Below are 27,788 nucleotides of genomic sequence, written 5' to 3' on the forward strand. Positions count from 1 at the left end.
TAGTGTTTTTTAAAATACCAAGTAAGTCAGAGTGGTTAATAATGTTCAGATCTTCTATGTGTTTGCTCATTTTTGATGTACTTCTATTAATTATTATCTAGTTTTATCAATTACCGAGGGAGGTGTTAAAATTTGTAACTAATATTGTAGGAATGTCTTTCCTCCCTTTAATTCTGTCAGTTTTTGTTTTATATGTTTAGAGGCTGTAATTCGGTACATGCACATTTATGACTGTGATATCTTTCTGATGAATTGACCATAATTTTGAAAAGTCCCTCTGTTTTAAAGTCTACTTTATGTGATATTAATATGTCAGTTTCCTCTTTGTTATACATACTATTTGCATAGCATATCATTTTCTGTTCATTTACTTCCAACCTATCTGTATGCTGTATATTTAAAGTGCCTCTATTATAGACAGCATATAATTGGGTTTTAAAAAAGTAATTCATTATCTAATGTCTGCCTTTTAATCTCAGAGGGTTTAGTCATTAACACTGATATATGGTTGTATTTCTGTCTGCCATTTTAATACTTGTTTTCTGATTATTCCTTCTATTTTTATTCCTTTGTTATTCCTGCCCCTTTTTTTGGGTAAACTGATTACCTTTAGAATTCCATTTTAATTGTCTATTGACTTTTTTTGCTATACCTGTTTACATTGTCTCTCCTCTTTTAGTGATTTCTCTAGGGATTATAATATATGTTTATAGCTTTTTTACCATTTACTTAGAGTTAATGTTGTTGCACTTCACATGAAATGTAGAAACTTGAAACTTTCTAGATTTGTTTGTTCCCCCTGTCTGTTGCTGTATTTGTCTTCTGTAATCTATCTGCATAGTTTGAAACTCTGTAATATACTATTACAATTTTTGCTTAAGCCATTACAATCTAATTTATATTTGCCCTATATTTGCTATTTTTGATGCTCGTCATTTCTTACAGAGTATTTGTGTCTCCATCTAGTACCATTTTCCTTTCAACCAGAAGAATTCTCTTTTATCTTAAAATGTCTTGATTTCCCTTTATTTTTCTGAATTGATGGTTTTGTATTCGAGTTCTCTAAAGATGCCATTTTACTGTCTCTCACCTCTATTGTTTCTGAAGAGAAGTCTGTAGTCATCTGAATTGTTCTTCTGTATATAGTGTTTCAGTTTTCTGTTTCAGGTATTTATCTTTGACTGTGAATATGCCTACCTGTGGTTATTTCTAGATTGAATATGCTTTGCTTTTTTTGCAGGTTGTGGGGGAAGCTATCCCAGATTTTTCTTACATTGATGTTAGACCTGTTCATATTGTCTCACTGTTCCAATAACTTGGCTGGACTCAAACAGTAAATTCAGTCTCTTAGGTAGTGGGTCGAATTAGTTCAGCTCTTTTAGTTACTTGGGAACTGCCTTACACATGCGTAGATCAGAGGTTATCCAGAGATTTAGGCAGAGAATCTGGGGTCCTCCTTGACCCTAGACTGATTTTCTCCTGGGATTATCCTCTAATTTTTTTTAACAGCTCTGTCTTCCTCTGAACTCTATCCTTTGGCCTTTAAGCTAGAAAGGCTGTAGGGGATTCTGTTGGGAGTTTTAGGTCTCCCACCTAGCACAAACCAGGACCAGTTGTTAGCCTAAAAGCTGTAAAAATTAGAGAACTCTCCCAATATCATTCCTTTCTTGTAAGAGTCAGCTTTCTTCATGTCATTCTCTTGCCTTCATATAGTTGTTCTATGCATTTTATCTGAAGTTTAGTTTTATCTTTGCAAAGGTACTCACATGTTCATTACTTGGCCTAAAGAGGAACCTTCCTGCTCAGATTTTGAGAAAACCAAAGGTTGAGATCCTAATCTGCTTCAGTTTTTCTTTCTTAATCTCATATGGTACTTGACTTACCTATTGCTCACACTATTCATTTATTATTATTGTTACCTTAGGAAATTAATAATCTTGCAAAATGAGAATACAGAACGAAGTCAGCATGGTGTCCTCCCAAGTCCCCTACCCCTGTTTTCATTTCCAAATCTGTCCTAACTTGGCCCTGTCTGGTGTCTTTATAGCTAAAATTAGCCACACTTGGTATTTTTAACTCAACAGTGCTTGGAAAGTATTCTGAGCTGCTTTGCCATATAACTTGATGAAAATAATGTGAGAAAAAAAACTTCAGGAAATAGTTGGAATAATCTATTCAGTTGCTGAGAAAAATTTCTTAATGGGAGAATTTACTAAGATAGGGAAGTTTGTGTTGCCAAGTGAAGTGTTTCCCCATGCTTTTTTTTTCTGTGACCATTTCTAGATGTACATGCTTTTTGTGAGCTATTGTGCTATTGAGAGATTAGCGTTCCTGGCGCACTAGGAATTGATCTTTGAACATTGCAAGCCCAATTAACAAAAAAAGAAGGATGGTCAGATAAAGATTGTGAGCTACAAAAAATTCAAAAAATTAGCTGGACATGTTGGCACACACCTGTAGTCCTAGGTACTTGGGAGGCTGAGGCAGGAGGATCAACCGGGCCTAGGAGGTTGAGGCTGTGGTGATCCTGCCACTGCACTCCAGTGGGGATGACAGAGTGAGACCCCGACGCAAAAAAAAAAAGAAAGGAAGCCGGGCTCGGTGGCTCAGCCTGTAATCCCGCGCCTTTGGGAGGCTGAGGCGAGTGGATTACCTGAGCCCGCGGGTTCGAGACCCGCCTGGGCAACTTGGCGAGACCTCATCTCTACAATAAATAAAAAAATTAGCCGGTCGTGGTAGCGCTCGCCTGTAATTCCAGCTACTCGGAAGGCTGAGGTGGAAGGATCGCCGGAGCCCAGCAGGCGAGGCTGCGGTGGCCGGGAGCGGCCACTGCACTCCAGTCTGGGTGACAGAGTGAGACTCCAACTCAAAAAAAAAAAAAAAGAAAGGAAAGAATGTGAGCCCTATGTGTCTATGTGTGTGCTAGGTGTTATGGAGCATATCAAATCTGAGATTATCTTGGTGAAATGGTAAACCAAGGCAAGGTGGGCTAGGCAAGGTGGGAATAATGCAAAACTGCAACAAAGAAAGGCGTAGAAAGAAATAAAGTTTATTATTCACCTTTCGCAGATGGAAAGGGGACTGGCACTCAGGCTAGTATGGCCTCAAATGACTGAGAATTTGGTATATTTAAGGCCCTTGGGACAAGGGTGTTTGAACCTGGAGGGATTTGGGCCAAAAGGAATGTCCCAGGCAGCATTCTTTGATGTTGGTGGCAGTCATATAAGTCTTGAATCTTGACATTGCCAGGCATCAATATCTCATGACCTCCCGTGGTGAACTGGAGGTTGTCATGGTTGAGTGATAACAATGTATCAATACAGATGCCCCATGGTGGTAGGCCATGGACAGCCAATAACAATGTATTGATACGAATGCCTGGAAGAAAGATTATTAGGAGGCCTGGACATGCTTAAGGGGATTTGAGTAATCACTGGTTTCTAAGGCCTGACCCTGGGAAACTGGTTCTTGGAACTAGTTTTGGGAAAGGTGATTTTCTTGTTAATGATTATAGGATAAGAGGACCTTGCAGGCCGTGCAAACTGCTTAGCAAAGCATGTCAAGGGTAGAGCTTAATCAAAAATGGCTATGCTAGGGCAAAATGGCTGCGCTAAAGCTAAGTCTATTCTAAGGTTCTTGAGGTCCCTCCTTTCACAACTTTTAAGAAGTTTAGTGTTTTGGAGGCAGGCAAGAGGGAGTGGAGGGGTAGTGTATTAGTTACTTACAGCCACACAATAAATCACACACCAAAACGTCTTGGCTTAAAACAGCAAATATTTATTATCTTGCAGTTTCTGTGGGTCAGGACTCTAGGTTTGGCTTAGTTGGGTCCTCTGGCCAGGGCTGCACGCTCAGCTGAAGTCATCGCCAGGGAGGATCTACTTCTAAGGTCATTCACATTAATTAGTTAGATTCAGTTTCATGCCATCTATTGGACTGAGGGCCTCGGTTTGTACCTGGCAGTGGACTTTGTCATGTGGGCCTCTCTATAAGGTAGAAGATGGAAACCAGTCTTTTTGTAAATTAACCTTGGACGTGACTCTCCATCTTTTGCCATATCTGTTCAGTAGAGGCAAGTCTATGGGCACGGATATCAGGAGGTGTGGAGATCATTAATAGCTACCTTTTTTTTGTTGTGGAGTGGTGAGGAGGAGGAAGAAAAAGGTATAAATTTTTATTTCTTACAGAAACACACAGGGTAAAAATCTTTTAAAAGCAAAGTTTACTACTGATAGGCTTACATGGGGGAAAGGGTAATGGGGGCCGTTGTTAAAATAACTCACTGTATGAACCTTGTAATGGATGTAAGGTTGCAGCGACCTGTGAAGCTGACCACTCTGCCCTAACAGTATCCTGTCACTAACTGCTTTTGCTGCCTACATCTGCTTTCTCAAGGTTGCATCCTAAGGCTGGGATTAATGACATCTTCTTACTGACTGTTTTATGGCCAACACTGGCTTTCTCAAGACTTGCATCTCAAGGCCTTTATAACCATCGCCCCTGAACTGCTGCTTCTTCGAGGCAACCAACGTGACCACCAGCCTCTGCTTTCTCTGGACTACTTGTGCTACGTGACCCTAGATCCCAGCTAGGGGTAAAAATGGGACCCACAAAAACAAAAGGGTGCTGGTTTCTCTTTGAAGTCAGTCTCTTGTCTCCCCTTTAAGAAATTTCTTTTTCTTTGCATAATCACTCAGTTTGTCCTCTCTTTCTCCACACTTTCCTTACATTCTGGTGCTGAAACCCTGGAGGACTGCCTGCCAGGACTCTGGATCCCCTCTCCCTCCCCCCTTCCCTTTCTCCCTCCCTGGGCTTGATCCTCGCCTCCTGGCCACCCCTCCTGAACCTGCTGCAAGGACACACCTTGAAATCTGTTTAGCTAACATAGAGTGTGTGCTCCTTTTCGACTCGGGAGGAAAATTTCACGGCAACTAGGTGGGCTTCTCACACAAGCCTCCAGTGGTCCCCTCCCTTAAGCCTTGGTGAGAAACTGAGACGAGCCCCAAAACAGGATTCTCCACTTGCCTTGTTGGATTCCTCTAAAATCACCGCAGTGGCAAGTGGTCAGAAATCCCTTATGTTTACTCAGCTCGTCCTCTCTTTCTCCACACTTGCCTTACGACTACTACGAAGCTATGGGTTATCATTGTCAGTATCAACCCAAAAAAGATGTCTTACAGAAAGAAGAGCAGCAAAGCATCTCAAATAAAGGAGCATAACTAAACTTTAAATATGAAATATGTCAAGTTGGATTAATTCTGAAAAATGCCATGGTCTATGTTTTCTTTATTCTAATGTTTTAAAGAGTAGTAAAATACATCCTTTAATCAAATACAGGTGAGATCAATACAGTTTTGTTCTTTGATGGACAAAAACACATTGTTACATTTTCTTGATATTTAAAACTTTGTTATTGTGATAAAATATATAAGACATAATGTACCTTTTTTTTTTTTAATTAGAGTCTCACTCTGTTGCCCAGACTGGAGTGCAGTGGCCGCTCCTGGCCACCGCAGCCTCGACCTGCTGGGCTCCGGTGATCCTTCCGCCTCAGCCTTCCGAGTAGCCGGAATTAACAGGCATGCGCTACCACGCCCGGCTGATTTTTTGATTTATTGTAGAGATGAGGTCTCACTGCCCAGGCGGGTCTTGAACCCGCGGGCTCAGGTAATCCACTCACCTCAGCCTCCCAAAGGCATGGGATTACAGGCTGAGCCACCGAGCCCGGCTAATATACCTTTTAAGTCATTTTTAAGTATACAGCTCAGTGGTATTAAGTGTATTTATATTGTTGTGTAGCTATCACTACCATCCACCTCCAGAACTTTTTTAACTTCCCAGACTGAAACTTTACCCATTAAATAATCACTCCTCTTCCTCTCCTTCCCCAGACCCTGAAAGCCATCACCCTACTTTCTGTCTCTATGAATTGTATTACTGTAGGTATTTCATATAAGTTGACTAATATACTGTTTGACCTTTTGTGTCTTGCTTATTTTACTTACTGTAATATCTTCAAGGCTCGTACATGTAGTATGCGTCCAAATTTTATTCCTTTTTAAGACTGAATAATATTCCACTGTATGTATGTACCTCATTTTGTTTATCTGTTCATCTGTTGTGGACATTTATTATTATCACCTTTGGACTATTGTGAAGAATGTTACTATGAACATGGGTATCCAAATACCTGTACAAATCCCTGTATTGAGATCCATCTTAGAAGCTGCCTCCTACAGGTAGGCATGAGAAGGAATTAGCTTTGAGTGTAATTTTGATTTAAATTAGTAGAAATCTCTCAGATGAGAGAGATTTCTACTAATTTAAAAGTACAGGTTGGGCACAGGGGCTCATCCTTGTAATCCCACTGATTTGGGAGGCCAATGCAGGAGTGTCAATTGAGGCCAGGAGTTAAGAGACCAGCCTCGGCAACATAGCAAGACCCTGTACAAAAAGTTTTTAAAAAATTATCCGGGTGTGGTGGCATGTGCTTGTAGTCCCAATTACTCAGGAGGATGAGGCAGGAGGTTTGCTTGAGCCTGAGAGTTCAAGTTTACATTGAACTTTGATCATGCCACTGTATTCTGGCATTGATGACAGAGTGAGACCTTGTCTCTAAAAAAATACAAATGATAGATACCTAAGCAATAATTGCTTTATTAAACTTTGCCAACTTATAAATTGTTTTTTAGTGTTTTTGTGAAAGACTGAATTTTTCATAAAGAATCTTGTATCAATGACTGGTTTAAAGGGTAATTAACTCTAATGCCATATTGTAATTTTAAGATGATGGTACATTTATTTTTAAAAGAAGAAAGAAAATGACTGTATCAGAGTTCACTGATTCTGCTGACCTTTCACATTTTTTACGACAAATTTGGATTCATATTATAATTCAAGTATGTTCAATTATAGGAAAATCAGAGACAGAAAAGTAACCACTAGTCTAAAAGGGAAATGTGTGAGGTCTCTGCCAATTTTGTCAAAAACTCAGCCATAAAATGGAGCTTTCTTATACTTAAAAAAAAAAAAAAAATTGGCTGGGCTTGGTGGCTCATCCTGTAATCCCAGCACTTTGGGAGGCCGAGGCAAGTGGACTGCCTGAGCCCGCGGGTTCGAGACCAGCCTGGGCAACTCGGCAAGACCTCATCTCTACAATAAATAAACAATTAGCTGGGCGTGGTAGTGCATGCCTGTAGTTCTGGCTACTTGGAAGACTGAGGCAGAAGGATCACTGGATCCCAGCAGGTCAGTGCTGGGGTGACTGTGAGTGTGCCACTGCACTCCAACCTGGACAACAGAGTGAGACTCCCACCTTAGGAAAAAAAAATTTATACATATATATTGTTTCAGTCTACTCCAGGTATTTGATTCAGCAGAAATTTAGTGAACTCCTAAGTGTTAAACACCTACCTAATATAAATATATTAATAATACATGGACCCTGACCTCCCAAGATATTAGTAAGTAGTTGTGTCAGCTTTAGTTCAGTCTGTATTCATATTCAACCTTTTTTGGTCTTTGTTTATTTGAAAAGATCTTTTTCTGTAGTTTTAGGTTGTTGAAATTTTCTCTTAATTTTCTAGTCGATACTTTTCTACTTGGGTGAAAATAGCAAAGTATTTTGAAAATAACAAAGCATTTCTTTTTACCTATTCTTTTTGAAAAATGGGGACCTGTATTCTTCTAAGTAGCTAATAGATTTAAAAGTTAATGTGCTTTCTTCAGTGTGCTATTAAACACATACATCCTGTAGAAACAACATTAGAGTAGTTTAAAATAATGGAATGACAGCTGTTACTCTACTATATGTATCTATAGTTTGACGCCTAAAATGTTTACTACAGATTTTGTCTTTCATGTAATTTTTTGAAGAAGATTGCGATTCTATTTGAAAGAAACTTTCCCTGGAATATTAATTTTATGAATAAGTTTCTTACTGCTTTCTTTAATGAATCTGTGATATTCTAGACATGATTTTGCTATAGGTTAGCATATTTTTAATAGTGAAATCTTTAAAAACCTTATTTCTAAAGGTAGCATTAATTTCAGCAGATAAAATTCCCTTCCCTTAGCTTCAAATTAAATATAACATGAAGTAAAATGTGGAAATACTAGAAAACACATGATGGAGCTAGTATAGTTGATAGTTAGGCAAACTCTAACTCTCCTATTTGAGTAGAATGGTTGCAAGTCCAGACTCACAGATTGACTGCTTTGAATCCCGTTTCTGCATCCTCCTACAGTATGTCCTTGGTCAAGTTGATTCACATCTGTGTGTCTCAGTTTCCTATCTGTAAAATGAGGAGATTAGCATTACCTACAAAATAAGGTTGTTGAAGAGATAAATGAATTAATAAAAACAAACCACATAGTATATGGCACTTGGTAAGTACTATATACATGTTAGTTTTTTTTTACTGTTATTATTAGTATTTGTTAGTAGTATCATCATAACACTGGTTTAGTAATTAACTTATCTCACTTGTTTCTGGGTCTTAGGTTTTTCATAATATAACCAAGAGATTAGGATTTTTTTTTTTTTTTTTTTGAGTCCGGATCTCACTCTGTCGCCCAGGCTGGAGTGCAGTGGCATGATCACAGCTCATAAAGTCCTTACCTCTTAAGTTCAGGTGGTAAAAATTCTTTATGATCATGACTAAAGGGGGATACTCATATGTTAGTCTGTATTCAGTAGTGCAGACAGTAATCATCAATACATTTTCCTCACTGATTTCGTTAGGATTTTTTGCGACTACAGTTCAATACCCTGAAACATAGGCTCTGAAATATTTATCTTAGGATAGTTGTAGAATGCATTCTCCTGAAACAGTTAGTCTTGATTTTGTTCAAGTAATGTTTGCTTTGTTTTTGTTAATTAGTCTTACATATCATGGAAAAGACAACATTGCTTGAATTTGTCTGTGCTTCTTAGCAGCAGGCTGTCTTTAGTATGTACCCAGCTAAAGTTGCACAGATGAGGCAGGTTTCCCTCTATCCTAAAGTCTTAATCTTTTTAGTTTGTTAATATTTCTTTTTTGCATTCTTATGTTTTTAGAATTTCCTTCCAACATGATTTCATTTTTTTCCTCTGTCTCTACAAGCTCTTATAAATTCTATCCAATTTTTCCCTCTCATTTATGATTCTAAGAACATGGAAATTGTGCATTTTCATCGTCTTTATCATTCTCTGTCTCCCAGGGTCAGGTTCTTTTTATTGCCTAAGCCAGGTTTATTGATATTCACAGATTCTGTACTTACTCAAGTAAGAGGCATTCATGATTAAAGTCAAATAGTACTATAAGAACCTTTTTTGATAAAAAGGATTACTCCCACTATTCCTAAACACACATAACTATATGCAGTAAGTACCTCCTTTAAGGTACTTTTTCTACATATTACTTAACCTTACTGATTTTTCCCTGTTTTAAGAGATTTGTTGTCTTGCAGAATGACCATTTTGATGGGCCATTTTCTTTGGTGACTTTGGATCAGTTATTATACTAGATTGCAGTTGTACTTTGCACATGAATATAGATGGTGTAAGCTAAAGAGTTTAATAGTGACATTGATACTTTTAACTTTTATTTATTACTGATACTTCTCAAAAAGATGAGTGATATACAACTGTGTGGTGGTTGGGGGAAGTTTTGCTTTTCTGTATATTAGGACCTGCTGCATTCAGTTGGGTTTCTTGCCTTGCAGAAAATAAGTTTGTTTACTGCCATTATTTGTATCTGGTGTTTATCAGAGCAATCACGGTGTTTTCCCTCATCCATGATGGCAGAACCTAATTGTAACTAACAAGCAGCATTTTTTTTTTTCCTGATTCTTTTTTTTTTGAGTTGGAGTCTCACTTTGTTGCCCAGACTGGAGTGCAGTGGCCGCTCCCGGCCACGGCAACCTCGACCTGCTCGGCTCTGGTGATCCTTCCGCCTCAGCCTTCCAAGTAGCTGGAATTACAGGCATGTACTACCACGCCCGGCTGATTTTTTGATTTATTGTAGAGATGAGGTCTCACTCCCCAGGCGGGTCTCGAACCCGCGGGCTCAGGCAATCCACTCACCTCAGCCTCCCAAAGGCACGGGATTACAGGCTGAGCCACCAAGCCCGGCTTCCTGATTCTTAATAAGGAGAAAAGTTATTTAATATTTTATAAATTTATGTCATAGTAGAGTCCTTATATCTAATTTGATCTACTGATGATAGTGGTTAATTAACTGAAATAAAGTTTGGTATCCTTAATGATTTATAACTCTAAACATTTTTATTTTTATTTTAGGACTTAAACAAATATATTTTCTCAGTTTCAAAGGCTGGAAGTCTGAGATCAAGGTGCTGGCCGGGTTGGTTTCCTCTGAGGCCTCTCCTTGCCTTGCAGATACCGCCCTCTGGCAGCCTCTTCATATGGTTGTCCCTCTGAATACCTGTTCCTGTGGTGTCTCCCACCCTTCAAACCTTTTAGTCTATTTTTATAGCAAATGTGTTTGTTCTCTAGTCTTCTACTGTCTTTTTCTTTGGTATTAGTCTAGTGATGATAATTCCTGTAGCATGTCCTAACAGGTAGTGACAATGTTTCATCTTTGGTTTCTTTGAAGTGGAAAGGGAACTTAGACATATGCAGAGCATTCTGAATATAGAATTCTGCTAGACTTGTATGATCCTGTTAGTGATTTACCTTGATAAAGGCTTTCCAAAACATTCAGCTTAATTTTTATAAAATTTTTGTATTCTCACATCATATGAATTTATTTGAATTGAATAATTTCAATACAAGTACAGTTGGAATAAATGCATTTGGTCACAATCACAACTAATTCTTGGTAAGCACGATCTAACCTCTAGGAACAGAAGAGTGCAGAGTGATTAGTGCTGTGTTTTATAGATGGAAAGGAGAGGACTGGAGAGATTGTCCATTTGGGCATTGGAAGTCAGAAAGCATCTTTCACTGGCATATTTCAGAGCTCTTACTCAAAGTTTATAGATTTTTTGCTTTTTACACTTAGTGTCTCCCACCACTTTTCAGGTCACTTCTTTAACACATGTTTAATTAGGGGAGATGAAGAGATACAATGCCAACTCTTCAAGGGTTTAACATCTGATGTTGGTAGAGAAAAGATATGCACAGTATATTGTGAGAACACAAAATAAGATCTTATTTTGGGGGGATGATAACTTTCAAGAGGAGCTGACTTTGTTCTTCTAAAATGTGAAGAACAGGTCAGAATTAGAAGGTATTTAGAAAGAGGAAAATAGGGCAGATAGGTCATTTAGAGGGGTAGGCATGTATGAAGGCATGGCTACGTGAAAAGTAGGACATCACTGTTACTGCTGCGATTTTGGGATTTCGGACTATTTTGAACACCAGTGTGCTCCCAGCATTAGGGTGGTAAAATAGTGTCTGGCATACATTACATGCTTAGTAGGTATTTGAAAGAAGAATGAACATTGAGGAAGATGGAAGCTATGTCACAGTAGACCCTTTATGCCATGCTTTGAAGTCAGTTTATCCTGCAATGCCTCTTTGAGGTATTTAACCAAACAAGTGACATGATCAGATTTGATTTAGAAAAAATATCCCTCTGGATACATGAGGAGGGAGTAGAACTGTAGTCAGAGACACCAGTTAAGAGACCGCTTAAATAATCCAGCTGAGAAACTTGGGAGGACCCAAATTAAAGCTTTGGGCATTGTGAACAAATTGTAGAAGTCTTTGGGAAGTAGAATTGCCAGGCCTTGGTGACTGAATGTGTGTGAGAAGTAAAGGTCTGGGAGGGTTCTCTATTTGTAGTATTGTGATTCCAGTATTGTGGTAGTGGTGCTATGGACTAAGAAAATGTACTTTATTTGTGATTCTTCTGGTACTTAACACTATATACAAGACATGCTGTTTATTGTTTACTTTCCTATATGAGAAAAATTTATGTTCATTATTCTTATTTGAATATATAACCTTTTATAACCAAGATGGCCTCACTTAGTTTTATACTATATGCCAGGACCTGTGATATAGATGCGAACAGTATTTGTAGAATTGAGTTAACCAGATACTGTGTTTACGCTAAGCCTCTTTAATGCTTGAAAAGTCATAATATTGTGGACTTTAGCAAAACATTTGACATCAGAGGATATGATGGCAATCCTATCTTTTACATTCCAAACATTTTTGTGTAATTTCTTCCTTAATATTTGATCCTTAATCCATAACCCCACATTTTAAAAATAAAATAATTTTAAAAAATTTATCTTCTGAATAAATGACATCTTAGTTCATAGAATGACTCAGTATCAAAACAAGCATGATGTTAATTCTCTTTCTTTAGGAATTCTCTCTTAAGTTGCAAGTAGTGTAGAAGAGGTTATTGTACAAGTGTTGAAAATGTACCAGACTGGGCCCTTTGATGCACGTGGGGAGTTCAAGAAGGAATGACATAGTCTCCATTTTCAAAGATAGTGAAGACATGTTTATATGTCTATAAAAATAAATGAGTTGACTATGACTTTCAATCATGATATACTTTTCAGTGTGTTATATACTACTTTGAGAGTATCTGTAAAATGCTAGGCACTTTCATATTTTTCCTTCTTTTGGTTGCCCCCTCTTCTACATCCTATCTATCTGTAAATCCTTTCTGCTATACTTCCAACAAACCTCCCACATGCTTTCCTCTCCTCTTTTCTAGTCTGGTATTTGTGCTTCTATTCTTGATTTCCATGACACCTTCCTGAATTCCTTCTCTACATAGTAACTAGAGTCATATTTTAAAAATGTAAGTCATGTTCTGCTTAAAGCCCTCCAGTGGCTTCCCACTATATACTTGGAGTAAAACGCAACTCCTTCCCATAGTTCAAACATTACCTTTTTGTAGAATCTTGCTTGTTGAGAGATTAATGAATACTGAGAACTGGGTGGGGGGGTGGGGGCAGCAATTAATTCTGGCTTTGGGGATCCCAGGAAGACTTTATAGAAGGAATAGTACTTGATTCAGGTCTTCACGAATAGTAAGATTTTGTTATATGAAATTATGCATTGCAAAAGCATTTAAAGAGTGCCTACTATGTATTGGGCACTCTATGTATTGTCAGGTAATTCATTTCTGAACATAGTCAAATGTCCTGACCAGTTATATATGCTATTAGGAAAATGCTTGCCAAAATCTATTCTCATATGTACCAATGAATGAAACGTTTCCTGGTATCTAAACAGACTACATGTCATATTCATGCTTTCCTTGGCAAGTAATAATTAATAAGTCATATCTTTGAAAGGAAGTTGGTATTTGTTAGATTTGGTTTTACTGCATTCTCAATAAATAGTATATACAAGAATAGCCCAGCAATCTGTAGTCTGTTTAGATACCAGGAAACGTTTCATTCATTGGTACATATGAGAATAGATTTTGGCAAGCATTCCCTAATAGCATATATAACTGCTCAGGACATTTGACTATATTCAGAAATGAATTACCTGGCAAAGCTACAAAATTGTAATGTGGTGCCATGGGTTTTAGACTTTTTTTTTTCCCTTTTAAACCAGATGTCTCTAGCCTTTTAATGCCATATTTAATTTTAAAATACCAAAATTAACACCAGGAAGATGAAATATAATAACTATATATACCGATTGCATTGGGTCATAAAAAATTTTTGTTTATAACTAATTTAGTGCATGATCTTCACAAAACTACAGCTCAGTAATTTACTAATTTAATCTTTTGCATAGTTCCTTCACTGACTCAGAATCTTGAAGACTTTGACTAGGTGCTCATTTTGAGGCTTGTCATGATGTAGATAGGAAGGTAGTATAGCGATGCATTATTGCTCTGTTATTTGAATATTCACCAGTGAACATTCTGCGATACTTTATGTTGTGGCTAAGGCCAATCATAGTTTAAAGCAGGCCCTTGACTAAGTAGACCAGGGAGAAATGGGGGGAAAAACTAGACAATGTACAGAATTGTCTAGAAAGCTTGTTATTACACTTAGTGATTTATCTTTGTTTTGAGATTTTTATTCTTATTTTTAGATCGCAAAAATATCTTTACTTTTAAGTAGTTATCCCCACTCCCAGCTCCCTTCACATACCTGGCAAGTAGGTCCAAACATTGACAACCGATTTTGTATTGATTCATCCAGTCTGTTTTTGAAGTTTACAGCTCCATGAAATCTACAGTTGCTTACCACTGGTTCATTTTGTGCATAACACATGTAATTGGAGTTGGTATGTGAGTGTTGTTTTTTTTCTCCTCACGTCAACAATCTATTCTTTCTCACCAACTGGGTGTCCAGCAATTCAATTCAGTTCTGATGCTATCCAGAGTTAACACAAACCCCACAGGTTAAGGGCTCAGACTCATAGGGCTGCCCTCATTTCAGATGCCAGATGCAAATGGAATGTCCAGGCTACCCACATGTCTGCCCAGCCGACTCCAAATTCACAAATGCCAGAGCCCTGCACCCCACGTTTGGTAATTCACTGAAATGATTCCCAGAATTCAGGAATGCGCTTCACTAATGCTAGTTTGTTACAAAGGACAAATTAAGGAACAGCCAAATGGAAGAGATGCATAGGGTAAGCTATGGGGTAGGGGTGAGGGTGGAGGTTGAATGAATCTTTCATGCCCTTTCTGAGTGCTACTCTCCTAGCCACCTTCATGTGCTCACCAACTCAGAAATTCCGAGCTCTGCCATTTAGGGTTTTTGTGAAGGCTTCATCACGTAGTCGTAATTGATGAAGTCCCTGGCCATTGGTGATTTAATTCATTCTCTAGCCCTTCTCCCCTTCCCAGATGTGGGAGGGAAGGGCGGGGCTGAGTTCCAGCCTTCAAATCATGCCTTGATATACCTGGCTACTCAGCCCCATCCTGAAACTATCTAGGAGCCCCTTAGTCAAGAGTCATCTCATTAGCGTACCAGAGATACTCAGAGGTTTCTAAGGGTTTCTGGAGCTTTGTGCCAGAAACCTGGGACAAAGACTAAATACAATTGAATGCTACTAATAGCCTTCTGTCCAGTGGAAGGCTTATGACTTATTAACACATGTTTTGTATGTTACATGCATTTTTTTTACTGCATTTTTACAATTAAGCTAGATAAAAGAAAATGTTATTACAATCTTAAGGAATATATATTATTCATTAAGTGGATGTGAACTATCATAAAGGTCTTTATCTTTTCTGTCTTCACATTGAATAGACTGATGAGGAGGAGAAGAAAGAGGAGGGGCTGGTTTTGCTGTCTCAGGTGGTTGAGGTGGAGGAAGTGGAAGGAAGGGCAGGCACGCTTGGTGTAATTTTTATTGGAAAAAAATGATATAAATGGACTGGACTGGTACAATTTAAAATCATGTTGTTCAAGGGTCAGCTGTGTTTTTTTTATTATACCACAGAATGTTTCTAGTGAGGAGAGGTCCTCAGAGGCTGTGAAAAGTAATGGGAAGGTTGAGTTGCATTTGCCATGAAACCCCAGCATACAGTGCCATTCTTTCCTGGCAGGACTTTGATGTGGCTTCTCTGAGTACCTGATGTCTTCTGTGACTACACAGTTATTTGGGTGTAACCTGTCCCTTCTCAGCTTGCCATATACAATACCATGTGGCTAGTACTACTCCAGTAACACTTCAGCTCTTACCTCTATCCCATTTTTTCTTCTCTTTATTCCTGGCTTTGTTTGGGTTTGTATCCTTAACATCTCATTTTGAAGGTTTCTTTTCATCTTAATCAGAAAGCTAGTCAATTTTTTACTTTTTGACCTTTCTTGGCTACTTGGAGATGTTCTTGTTTCTGTCCAGGGAAATTGAAGTAACTGGATCTTTGAATGCTAGGTGGTTTGTACATATTTTGGTTAATTAAGCACTAGTCAAAACTGTTCAATTAATAATATATTTCAATATTTATGATGTCTGCAGCAACCTATTGTACAGCAATGGGGAGGAAAAAGGTGGAGGAAAACTCTCCTTGCTTTAGATTTCCTACTTTAAAAAACAATTTTTTTTTTTGAGGCATGGAATGATCTCTTTACAAAATGAAGTTACTACTTTATCTTATATGATTCTCCTGGGACTTCTTTGTTTTTTTTTTTTTTTGAGTTGGAGTCCCACTCTGTCGCCCAGACTGGAGTGCAGTGGCCGCTCCCGGCCACCGCAGCCTCGACCTGCTGGACTCCAGTGATCCTTCCGACTCAACCTTCCAAGTAGCTGGAATTACAGGCATGCGCTACCACGCCCGGCTGATTTTTTTTTGATTTATTGTAGAAATGAGGTCTCGCTGCCCAGGCGGGTCTCGAACCCGCGGGCTCAGGCAATTCACTCACCCCAGCCTCCCAAAGGCGCGGGATTACAGGCTGAGCCACCGAGCCCGGCTTCTCCTGGGACTTCTTGAAGAGACATTATTTCTCTTAAACTTTGGGAAGCATAATGTAGGTGCAAAAATATTAATTTTTGAAAACTGGAAAATTCTGTCCTGTCTTAACCTGCAGATTTGTTTATCGAATGATTATTTACAGTTAGCAGTAAATTTGTTTCTCGAATTGTAAGCTGTAAGAGGCACTTGGCCTTAGCTTGTTTCCCAGTCTTTGCATAGGGTTATATAAATGTTGTCATTTAACAAGTATTTCTGTTGTGAATGATAAAGAGGTTTCAACTGCTGTACTGACAAATGCTCTTTAATCAATCTTTTAAAAATAATTCAAGCTTTAGTTATTGACTTGTTTTTATCCACTGAAATATTTTTCTAAAAAATTTCAGTGCAGCCGGGCTCAGTGGCTCAGCCTGTAATCCCACGCCTTTGGGAGGCTGAGGTGAGTGGATTGCCTGAGCCCACGGGTTCGAGACCCACCTGGGCAGCGAGACCTCATCTCTACAATAAGTCAAAAATTCAGCCGGGTGTGGTAGCGCATGCCTGTAATTCCGGCTACTTGGAAGACTGAGGTGGAAGGATCACTGGAGCCCCGCAGGTCGAGGCTGCGGTGGCCGGGAGTGAGACTCCAACTCAAAAAAAAAAAAAAAAAATTTTCAGTATAAAAAATTCAGCATAAAAAATTGCTGCACAAATACTGATATAAGTTAGTTTTTGTAAAATTTTTCCAATGGAAAATTATAAACAATTATAACCCTGTTTTTTAAAAAGTTTTTTTACTCATTGCTGTGACCTCTCTAGATCTCCTACGATCTTCTGTCATCAAGTCATAGGACAATAATAAAACTCATACCACCTCCTGCAAAGCTGCATTCATTATCTGTACTGGATGGGTTGAGAGATGGGGCAAAAGTGTGAGCAACAAGAGAGGGTGTGAGGGTGACATTTTGTTTCTGATAATTTGGAGGAAGAACCCCAGATGATTAATTGTTTACAATCTTTGTAAATAAAATTGGTAGAATGAGCATCCTTTTGTTAAGGATGGGGTTGCATGAGCTCCTTAGGAGGATCTCTATTAATTATTACCTAAACATCAGGAGTATTGAAAGACTTGTCTGTATGGAGAAAGAGTTTTAATTGTGTTAATAGTGAGCATAGCATAAATGTACTTGGTTATTTTTGTTTGTTTTTTCTGTTGTGAACTTTTGGTATTTGATTTTTAAAAAAAAGAAAACATGGTACTGGTATGGTGACTCTTACTTATAATCCCAGCAACTTTGGGAGGAAGAAGCGAGAGAATTACCTAAGCTCAGGGGTTCAAAACCAGCCTGGGCAACTTGGCAAGACCTCGTCTCTACAATAAACCAAACAATTAACTGGGTGTGGCGGTGCACGCCTGTAGTCCCAGCTACTTGGAAGGTTGAGACAGAAGGATTGCTTGAACAGGTGACAGAGTGAGACTCTGACTCTAAACAAACCACAAACAAATACATAAATAAAACATGGTGTGAAATAAAGTGAAGTTCAAGTTAATTTTTTCCAGCAGTATTATAAAACATTTGAAAGATGAATGTGTTGCTTATATGAAATTGAGATCACCTCTATATTTTATTTATTTGTGTATCTCAGTCTTACAGGATATCAAATATTGAGATAGATGAAACTAAGATTTAAAAATTCGAACACAGGAATGGTCTATTCCTCTTTACCATTTATCTGTGGAGGTTAGAACTCAAAATCTGTTAGGCTCTTTAGAAATCACCTCATTTTCCTTTTTCATTTTTAAATGAAGACATTAAAAGCATAGGATCTTACCTTGCCCAAGGGGAAATCAAGGATTTAGTATTAATAACATTTCCATCGTTTGATTGTTAGAGGCTACTCCATGTCTCAAGGGGTAGATAGTGCTTATCAGAATTTGTTATAGACCTTGAAGCAAGCCTAATGAGAAAAATAATTTCGCCAGTAAAGAAGGGGTAATCTTTGTGGTTCCAGCTACTTGGAAGGCTGGGGCGGAAAGATCACCTGAGCCCAGCAGGTGGAGGCTGTGGTGGCTGTAAGCGTGCCACTGCATTCCAGCCTGGGAGACAGAGTGAGACCAACTCAGAAAAAAAAAAAGAGAGGTAATCACAGACAGGTCACAGATATAATAAACATACATACAGCTACACAAATGGTAATTAATTCATACGTGCGGTTTTGTTTGGTTTAATGAATGAATTAAATACTCAAATTTAGAAGAAAACATTTCTTGTGTTGCTTGTGTTCTTTGTGGATCCTAATTGTCTTCTTTTTTGTCTAATGTTATTATACTTTATTTTTTTTGTCTTTCTCATTAGACTTTATTCATAAAGGCAGAAAACCTCGGTCTTATTCACTATTGTTTCCAGCATCCAGTAACAGCACTAATTGTTGACTGACTACCAGGTTTATATGACTATGCGAGACACTTAGCATATTTTAAATATCTTAAGTATGAATATTTTATTTTTTACAGTGAACAGAGTATCTGTCAGGCAAGAGCTGCTGTGATGGTTTATGATGATGCCAATAAGAAGTGGGTGCCAGCTGGTGGCTCAACTGGGTTCAGCAGAGTTCATATATATCACCATACAGGCAACAACACATTCAGAGTGGTGGGCAGGAAGATTCAGGACCATCAGGTAAGGGTCTATTAAAATTCTTGCTTCAAGAAGATCTAGTATTACATAAGGACTTGGTATATTCATTAAAATAAAGTAGTGCTTTAAGATTATAATCAAAATAGTCTCTCTGGAAAAAACTGATTATGGGTTTGCTTCTCTATCCCTTCTACCTTTTATGAAGCTGAAATTTAGATGAGAACTTAAAACTAATTGTACAAAAATATAAATGTGAGTTTTTTCTAGTATGAATCTTCATTAGATCTTCTGGCCTTCCAATTAGCTAGTTTTTGGAATGTAAAGTAAATTTTGGACAAACAAAAGTGAAATACTCCCTAAGTAGCATATTTATGGAATTCATTTCCTGCTAAGGGTGTGGAGTATGGGGCTAGAGGAAGGAGTTGAAAATGTAAATAACTTCAGAAAATATAGTTAAGTTCATATATGATAGAGAAATGGTAGGTATTGATGTTGCTAATAGTTAGACTTTTTGCAGTTCTTTTTGGGATGACAACTAAGCTCTTACTAATTCTTTGCTCGGAATTTCCTAGAAAGTAGCTGGATTATCTGATTACTTGATTTCTTGAGCCTTAACAGATGAGAAGTAGCAGATAGAGGAAAAAGTAAATAGAGTTTTAGTAGTCTTAACTATACACTAAAGGCAAGGACTTTTATAAGGAGTAGATTTACAAAATATCATTGGAAAAAATATTAGCCAAAGATACATCAAGGAATCAACTGTTGTTAAAATCATCCTGCCACACATGCACGAGAAAAAAACGCTATTTTCAGTGCCCAGCTGAGCTCTCACTAAAGAAAGATAGATTCCTAGGCTTTTGCTATACTGTGTATTGGTATAGTGTAAATGCATGCTGCAGTAGCCCGGGGTTTTAGAATGGAGATTATAAACTTAGGGACTAAGATTTGTCATACATGCATATAGGAACTGTGGGCCTATGGGTAGTTGGGCTGTGAAACTGATAGCTCTGCAAAAAACAGGGACTTAGAGGGGCAGCACCCTATAAAGAGAAGACTAAGAGAAATACTCCTGTCAGCACAGGGACACAAGAGAGTGTGTTTCTGTCTGAGGTGATTTAGAAGCTACCTTGAGAAACGGGAAACTCCAACTTCACTTATATACATCTCCAGTCAAGAAATTAACAAACACTAGCTGCAGGCCATGAAACTCTTTGGGTACCTGGTAAAAACAAATACAGTGCCCCTCTGGAAAGAAACTTTCACAGCTCTGAGTCAGTCTGCAGAAAGCGTAATTCACTAAATTTATCAAATTTATCCATTTAATATATATTATTTCAGTCTGCCTCTCTGTATGGCGTCTCAGGCTACCTTCTCTCTGTCTTCCTTGTGCCATGCCCTCTTACTCTCTTCGTTATCCTCCCTACTGTCTCTCCAGTTTTCCTTCTTTTGATACACAACCTTTCTTTGGTCTCCCCGGTCTCTTTGCCAGTAGCCCCTTCTGTACTATTGTTAGTCTAAGTTGTGCTGAGTGCTTTCTCTCCTCTTTGTTTTTTCTTCCAACACAATGTTCTAGCAGTGAGTTAGGCCAGAGACAGATCAAATACTCCCTAAGATGCTATTATAGGAAAAAATGAAAACTGGACAAATAAAACTTTGTAGAAATTGTTGAACATACTTAATACAACATTCTAAACGAAAGCTGTAAAGTAAATACATTTTTGGTAAATTGAGTGAACTGGTCATTTGACAGTACAGATGAACAACCCTACATTGACAAAAAAATAAAAATTATTAAAAATAATCTTAAAGAAGTTTCTTGAAGCCAGGAATTTCCATATGAAACACTAAAATTTTTATTCATAAGAGAAATTATCCTATGACTCTTAGATTATGTTTCTTAAAACATGTTTAGAAATTTAAAATCTAATAATTTGTGACATTAAGATTAAATCATTATGAAGATTAGAGATACTTAGAAAGTAAGAAATGAGAATATCACTTGAGTGATAGTGCATATAGAAATTTATGGGACATCTAAGCTGTCCTTGGGTGGACAATTCTTTACTGTATATAGTAGGAAAAAAAGGAAAACTAAAAAGTAATGAACTTAACTCAAAGACAGCAGAAGAAAATACTAAACATACAAGATATTAATTAAATAAAAATAAATAGAAACTGTTAACACAAAAGCTGCTTCATTGTAAAGACTAACTAGACAAACTGGCAAAATCAGACAAAAAAGGAAAAGGTACAAATAACCAATAGTAGAGGTGAAAAGAAGAATGCCACTATAGTTTTAGGAAGGACATAAAAAAAATTTTTTTTTTTTTTGAGTTGGAGTTCTCACTCTGTCGCCCAGACTAGAGTGCAGTGGCCGCTCCCGGCCACCGCAGCCTCGACCTGCTGGGCTCCGGCAATCCTTCCACCTCAGCCTTCCGAGTAGCTGGAACTACAGGTGCGTGCTACCACGCCTGGCTAATTTTTTTGATTTATTGTAGAGATGAGACCTCCCCAGGCGGGTCTCGAACCCATGGGCTCAGGCAATCCACACACCTCAGCCTCCCAAAGGTGCAGGATTACAAGCTGAGCCACCGAGCCCGGCTAGGACATAAAAATTATAACCAAATATTATAAAAATCTTTATGCCAATAAGCAAACCATTTTGTAGAAAACATAAATTTCTAAAACTGACAAAAGTAGAAAAACAAAAGATCTACAACCATGTAGTAAATCTACTCCTCAGTTTTAAAAAAGCTTCAGGAGAGTCCAGAGCATTTAAAATAAAATATAAAAACTTCAAGATATTACCTGTTTTATGCATTCATTGTAGACAATGATATTTTATAAAGCTAGTATAATTTTGATAAGTGTTTGAGAGAGGAAAATTATAAGCCAGTTCCAATTGTGAACATAGAAATAGATATAAAATTCTTCAATAAGATATTAACAGACCAATGCAGTATTAAAAAAAAAGTGGCCAGGCGCAGTGGCTTAAGCCTGTAATCCCAGCACTTTGGGAGGCCGAGGTGAGAGGATTGTCTGAGCCCACGGGTTCGAGAACAGCCTGGGCAACTTGGCAAGACCTCATCTCTACAATAAATCAAAAAATTAGCTGAGCATGGTAGCAAACACCTGTAGTTCCGGCTACTTGGAAGACTGAGACGGAAGGATTGCTTGAGCCCAGCAGGTTGATGCTGTGGTGGCTGTGAGCATGCTTACAGTCTGGGCGATGGAGTGAAGCTCCAATTTAAAAAAAAAACCCACCTCTTAATCAAATTGAGCCTATCAACCAGGTACAGTGACTCACTCCTGTAATCCTAGTGCTTTGGGAGGCCAAGGCAGGAGGATCACTTGAGGTCAGGAGTTTGAACAAGACCCCGTCTCTACAAAAAATTTAAAAAGAACGAAATTGAGCTTTTTTCTCTTTGTCTCAGTAACATAAGGATAGTTTAACATTGATAACCTTAATATCATTTACCAGAAGAAAACCTACAAAAAGCAGGAGATTCGGGAAAAGCACTTGATAAAATTCAAATCAACACATAATAATTCTCTGTGCATTAGTCATAAAAATGAAAATTTGTAAGCTGATAAGGGTAGATAATATAAGCATACTGCAAATATCTTAACAATATCATACAATGTCAAGAGCATTTCCATTAAACGTGTGAATAAGTTGAGGATTTCAGCTCTAATTTCTTTCATTTAGTATTATAGAGGAGGCTCTAGATAACCTAACAATACAAAGATGAAGAAATAAAGCCTTAAGGATCAATAAAGAAGAAACAGCTGACTCTGCTCACCAATGATGTAATTGTCTACATCAAAATCTCCCACAAGTATCTGCAGATAAACTATTAGAACTTCCAGGTGCAGTGACTCATGCTTGTAGTCCCAACACTTTGGGAGACTGAGGAAGGAGGATTGCTTCCGGCCAGTAGTTCAAGGCCAGCCTAGGCAACAAAGTGAGACCCTGTCTCTACAAAAACATAGGAAAGTTAGCCAGGTGTGGTGAGGTACACCTGTAGTCCCAGTTACTTGGGAGACTGAGGCAGCAGGATTGCTTGTGCCCAGGAGTTTGAGACTGCAGTGAGCCGTGCTGGTGCCATTGCATTCCAGTCTGGGTGACAGAGTGAAACCCTGTCTCAAAATTAAAAAAAAAGAACTAACAAGATTTTCAGCAAGGTTGCTTGATACAAGATCAGTATATAAAAATCACTAGTATTTTTGTATAACTAACAATAAACAATTGGAAAATATACTTTTACAGTGATACTATGTAAAGAAACAAATGATAATACCTAGGAATAAATTCAATAAATAATTGGTTTTCTGTCATTCGAGGGTACAATTGTTGTATTAAGAAATTAATAATTAATTAAGAAATGGCTATAAGTCTATTCCAAGTGGAAAGATGTTATTGCAGCTTATTAAACACCTAAGCTTTCTGTAGTAAGAGCTGCTAAAACTACTCACCACTTATTTATAAAATTGGATATGCACAATCATATAACTATGTCATATGAATATATTAAACTATATTAGCTATTAAAACCTAAGCCCAGTACCCAGAACTATTAAGTTCTATATAACTATATTAATAGCTAATATAGTTCCTGGTCTTGAAAGAAAGCAACAGTAAAAAATGGGGATGCTAAGCATGTAAGCAAAGAAGCACTCTTAAATGTTTCGACTGTGATGAATGTGAATCAAAGCTCAGTGAAGGCATAAAAGCATCATCAGTTTGCTGAGAAGACAGGAGACCATGGACAAGATCAAATGGAGCCAAGTCACAAGGAAGTGTATGTGTTTACTGCACTGTTTATTATGGTCAGGCTAAAAATGGATGGGCGTGTGTAAGACAGCATGTCACCACTAATCTAGACTCAAGCTCATTGGATCAGAAGCACAGAATTTAGGATAATAAAGAAGTCCGAGTCTGCCAATGAGCTTATTGGACATCTGAGAAAGTACTTATTGTTAGGTGAAAATATATGCTACTTCCTTCTTACTTTTAAAACTTTTAATGATTATTTCCAGTATTGTCTCTCCTTAAAGGTTAGACAAGTGAAAGAATTAATTAAAATTTAAAATTTTTGTATTGGAAAAGGAAATCAGTCATTTACATAGTGTAATTTTGATTCTCGTAATTTTTTCACAATTTTTTTTTAACATTCTGTTACTGAACAATTGAAAAAGTAAATGTGACACATCTCTTGTCTTCCATTTTAAGTTATTTGCCAAGCGAGGATATGGATTTGCCTGAAAATGGGGTATATAATTTTCTGATAATGTTAAATTTTAGTAACTTTGGGTTTCTAGTAGCTAAGGATTTGTGGTCCCCATCCAAATATTTATAAAAACCACATGAACTGAACACGGTGGCACACACTTGTAGTACCAGCTGTTTGGGAGACAGAGATAGGACGACTGCCTGAGGCCAGGAGTTCAAGGCTTAGTATGCTGTGATGGGCACCTGTGAGTAGCCACTGTACTCCAGCCTTTTATTATGGTGCAGTGTACATAACATTTAACCATTTTTAAGTGTACAGTTCACTGGCTTTAAGTACATTCACATTGTTGTACAATCATCACTACCATTTATCTCTAGAACTTTTTGTCACCCTAAACTAAACTCCATACCTGTTAAGCAATAACTTCTTATTTTCCATTCCTCCTAGCCCCTGGTAACCACTATTCTACTTTCTGTCTCTGTGAATTTGACTACTCCAGGTATTTCATGTAAATGGAATCATACAATATTTGTCCTTTTGTGTCTGCGTTATTTTAGTTAACAATGTGTTCAAGTGGTTATCATATTTTAAAAATAAATTCAAGTTTGAGTATTGTGGTTGAGGTAACTTAGAGGCTCTCCTTAGAGCTAAAATCATTGGACAGAATATTCAGAAGAACAAGATCTTGGGAGCTTATATAGCAATGACGAGTTAGGGGTCTGTGATCTGAGAGAATCAAGAGCCAGAGAGGTGAGTCCAGCTTTGAACCTACCTGTGTTTACCTAGATGCATGTGTAAGTTTGAAAACAGGGATTGAGAAACCGAGCAGTTTAATGACTGCTAATGAAGGGGGACTGTTTTAGTAGTCTCTCAGATCATGATTTGGGACCCAAAAGCCCCATACCGTAGAAGGAAGTTCAGTACAGAATTAGACTGACCTTCATAGGAACTGAAACCCAGGTCCTAATAATTTCAATCACTGTTTAGATTGTGTGATTAGATTATGTGCCAGAAGCAAAGCTACATCTCTGAAAAAATATAACACAATTGTAGGCCTCAAAATTTCCACACAATTAACCATACACAATGTCTGTCCCTCAGTCCAAATAGCCAACTTATAAGAAGACAAAATGAATAATAATAGAGCAGATTCACTGAGTAATCTAGTTAATGGACTTACCAGGATAGACTGCTATCAACTCGGTGATAGATGGATTTTGCAAAAAAATTAGAAACAGTTGAATTATTGAACTAGAAGATAGGTCAGAAGAAAATATTCAAACTGAACATATCTGAGAAATAAAAAGATGAATATATTAAAAAGCGCTTAAAGAGACATAAAGAATATGCGGAAAAGTATAATATATGATGTAATTGGAATCTGAGAAGGAGAGGAGAGAATGGAGCAGAAACAATGATTGAAGAGATAATGAATGAGAATTTTCAAAAGTGATGAAAGAATATCAGCTTAGAAATGTAAATTTTAAGTGAGATAGATATAAAGAAAACTGTACATAAATCCATTATATTAAAATCACTGTAAACTGGGCAGGTGCAGTGGGATATGCCTATAATCCCAACACTTTGGAAGGATTGTTTGATCCCAGGAGTTTGAGGCTGCCGTGAGCTATGATTGCACCACTACACTAACCTGGGTGAACAAAGTGAGGCCCTGTCTCTTAAAGAAAAAAAAAATGTAATCACTATAAATTAAATACAAGGCTAAACTCTTAACACCAACCAGAGGAAAAGAGACCACTTTAAAGAAGCCACAATGAATGTGTAAGCTTTGAAAAGAGGGATTGAGAAACTGAGCAGTTTAGTGACTGCTAATGAAGAGGGATTGTTTTAGTAATCTCTCAGGTCATGATTTGGGCCCCAAAAGCCCCATATTGTAGAAGGAAGTTCAGTACAGAATTAGAGTTCTCAATAGAAACAAGTTAGAAGGCAGTGAATTTCCAAGTACTGAAAGAAGATAAATGAACACTTAGAATTTTATACCTGGTAAAAATGTACTTCAGAAATGAAGATGAAATAAAGATATTTGAGAAAAACTGAGAACTTTTCACTAGGAGATCTACATTGAAAGAAATTCTAAATTGTGATCTTCAAGGTAAAAAATGATTTCAGCAGAAGCTTAGAGAGGGTAGAAGGAATAAAAAGCAACAGTAAATACTGGGTAAATCTTAAGTGACATTGACTATATAAAACGAATACAATCATGTACCACATAGTGATGTTTTGATCAAGGACTGACTGCACATATGACAGTTGTCTCATAAGATTATAATAGAGCTGAAAAATTCCTATTGCCCCGTGACACTGTAACATCATAGCACAATTACTTTATTTCCTTATTTAAAAGATAAATCTGGTGTGGCCTAAGTGTACAGTGTTTGTAAAGTCTACATCAGTGTCCAGTAGTACTTCACATTCACTCACCACTGACTCACCCAGAGCGACTTCAAGCCCCTCTCGTTGTAAGTGTCCTATACGTGTGTACCATTTAAAAATCTTTCATAGCATAATTTTGTTTTACCTTTTCTATGTTCAGATCTGTTTCTGTACATAAATACTTCCCATTGTGCTATAGTTGCCTTCAGTATTCAGTACAGTAACATGCTGTACAGGTTTGTAGCCTAAGTGCAGTATGCTGTACCATGTAGCCCAGGTGTGTGGTAGGAAGTACCATCTAGGATTGTGTATGTATACTATAGGATGTTCACACAGTGATCAAATCATATAACAACACATTTCTCAGAACATAGTCCCAGTATTAAATGACACATGACATAATAGGGGGCTTAAAATAGACATAGAATTAAAATACCCAATAAAAATAGGAGAGTATCTCCAGGTTGGGAGAGAGGAAGTGTTGGTGGAGATAAAGAACTCTAAAATTCTTATATTGTTGAGAAAGGATAAAAGTACCCTTTTAAGGTTTGTCTTTGATAAATTTAATATGCCTATTGTAATCTCTAGGGAAATCACTAAAACAACAGTGAAAACAAGTATAGCAAATTCATAGAGGGGATAATAGTAAACTCTAAAAGAAGGTAAGAAAAGAGGCAAAGGAATGTGGAACCATCTGATCAGGTAAAAAGCCAAATGGTAAGATGATAGACTTAGGCCCAAATTTATATATAATTTTCATTAAATGTAAATGGATTGAATACTTCAGTTAAAAGCAGGGATTGGTATACTGGATAGATAATACAAAATATGTCCATAACAAGATACACATTGAAATATAAAAATACAGAAAAATTAGAAAAATAAAAGGATGAGAAAACATATATAATACAAATTCTGATGCAAAGAAAAATGTTAAAAAACTGTTAACACACAACATAGTCTTTATGGCAGGAAGCATTATTAAGAAAATAGGGAGCCGGGCTTGGTGGCTCAGCCTGTAATCCCGCGCTTTGGGAGGCTGAGGTGAGTGAATTGCCCGAGCCCGCGGGTTTGAGACCCTCCTGGGCAACTTGGCAAGACCTCATCTCTATAATAAATCAAAAAATCAGCCGGGCGTGGTAGCGCAGGCCTGTAATTCCGGCTACTTGGAAGGCTGAGGCGGG

General features: G+C 37.6%; 1 protein-coding gene across 1 annotated transcript in view; it reads left to right on the forward strand.

Moving 5' to 3' along the window:
• ENAH (ENAH, actin regulator) overlaps nucleotides 1-27,788 on the forward strand; it is a 171,928-nt gene that overhangs the window by 71,328 nt on the left and 72,812 nt on the right. The window contains exon 2 of the mRNA XM_008059379.2: nucleotides 18,853-19,018. Coding sequence (XP_008057570.2) covers nucleotides 18,853-19,018 — 166 coding nt within the window. The remainder of the gene's footprint in view (nucleotides 1-18,852; nucleotides 19,019-27,788) is intronic.

This window comes from Carlito syrichta, unplaced genomic scaffold, assembly GCF_000164805.1.
Source record: "Carlito syrichta isolate Samal-C Ts95f unplaced genomic scaffold, Tarsius_syrichta-2.0.1 Scaffold304017, whole genome shotgun sequence".
NCBI classification, from domain to species: domain Eukaryota; kingdom Metazoa; phylum Chordata; class Mammalia; order Primates; family Tarsiidae; genus Carlito; species Carlito syrichta.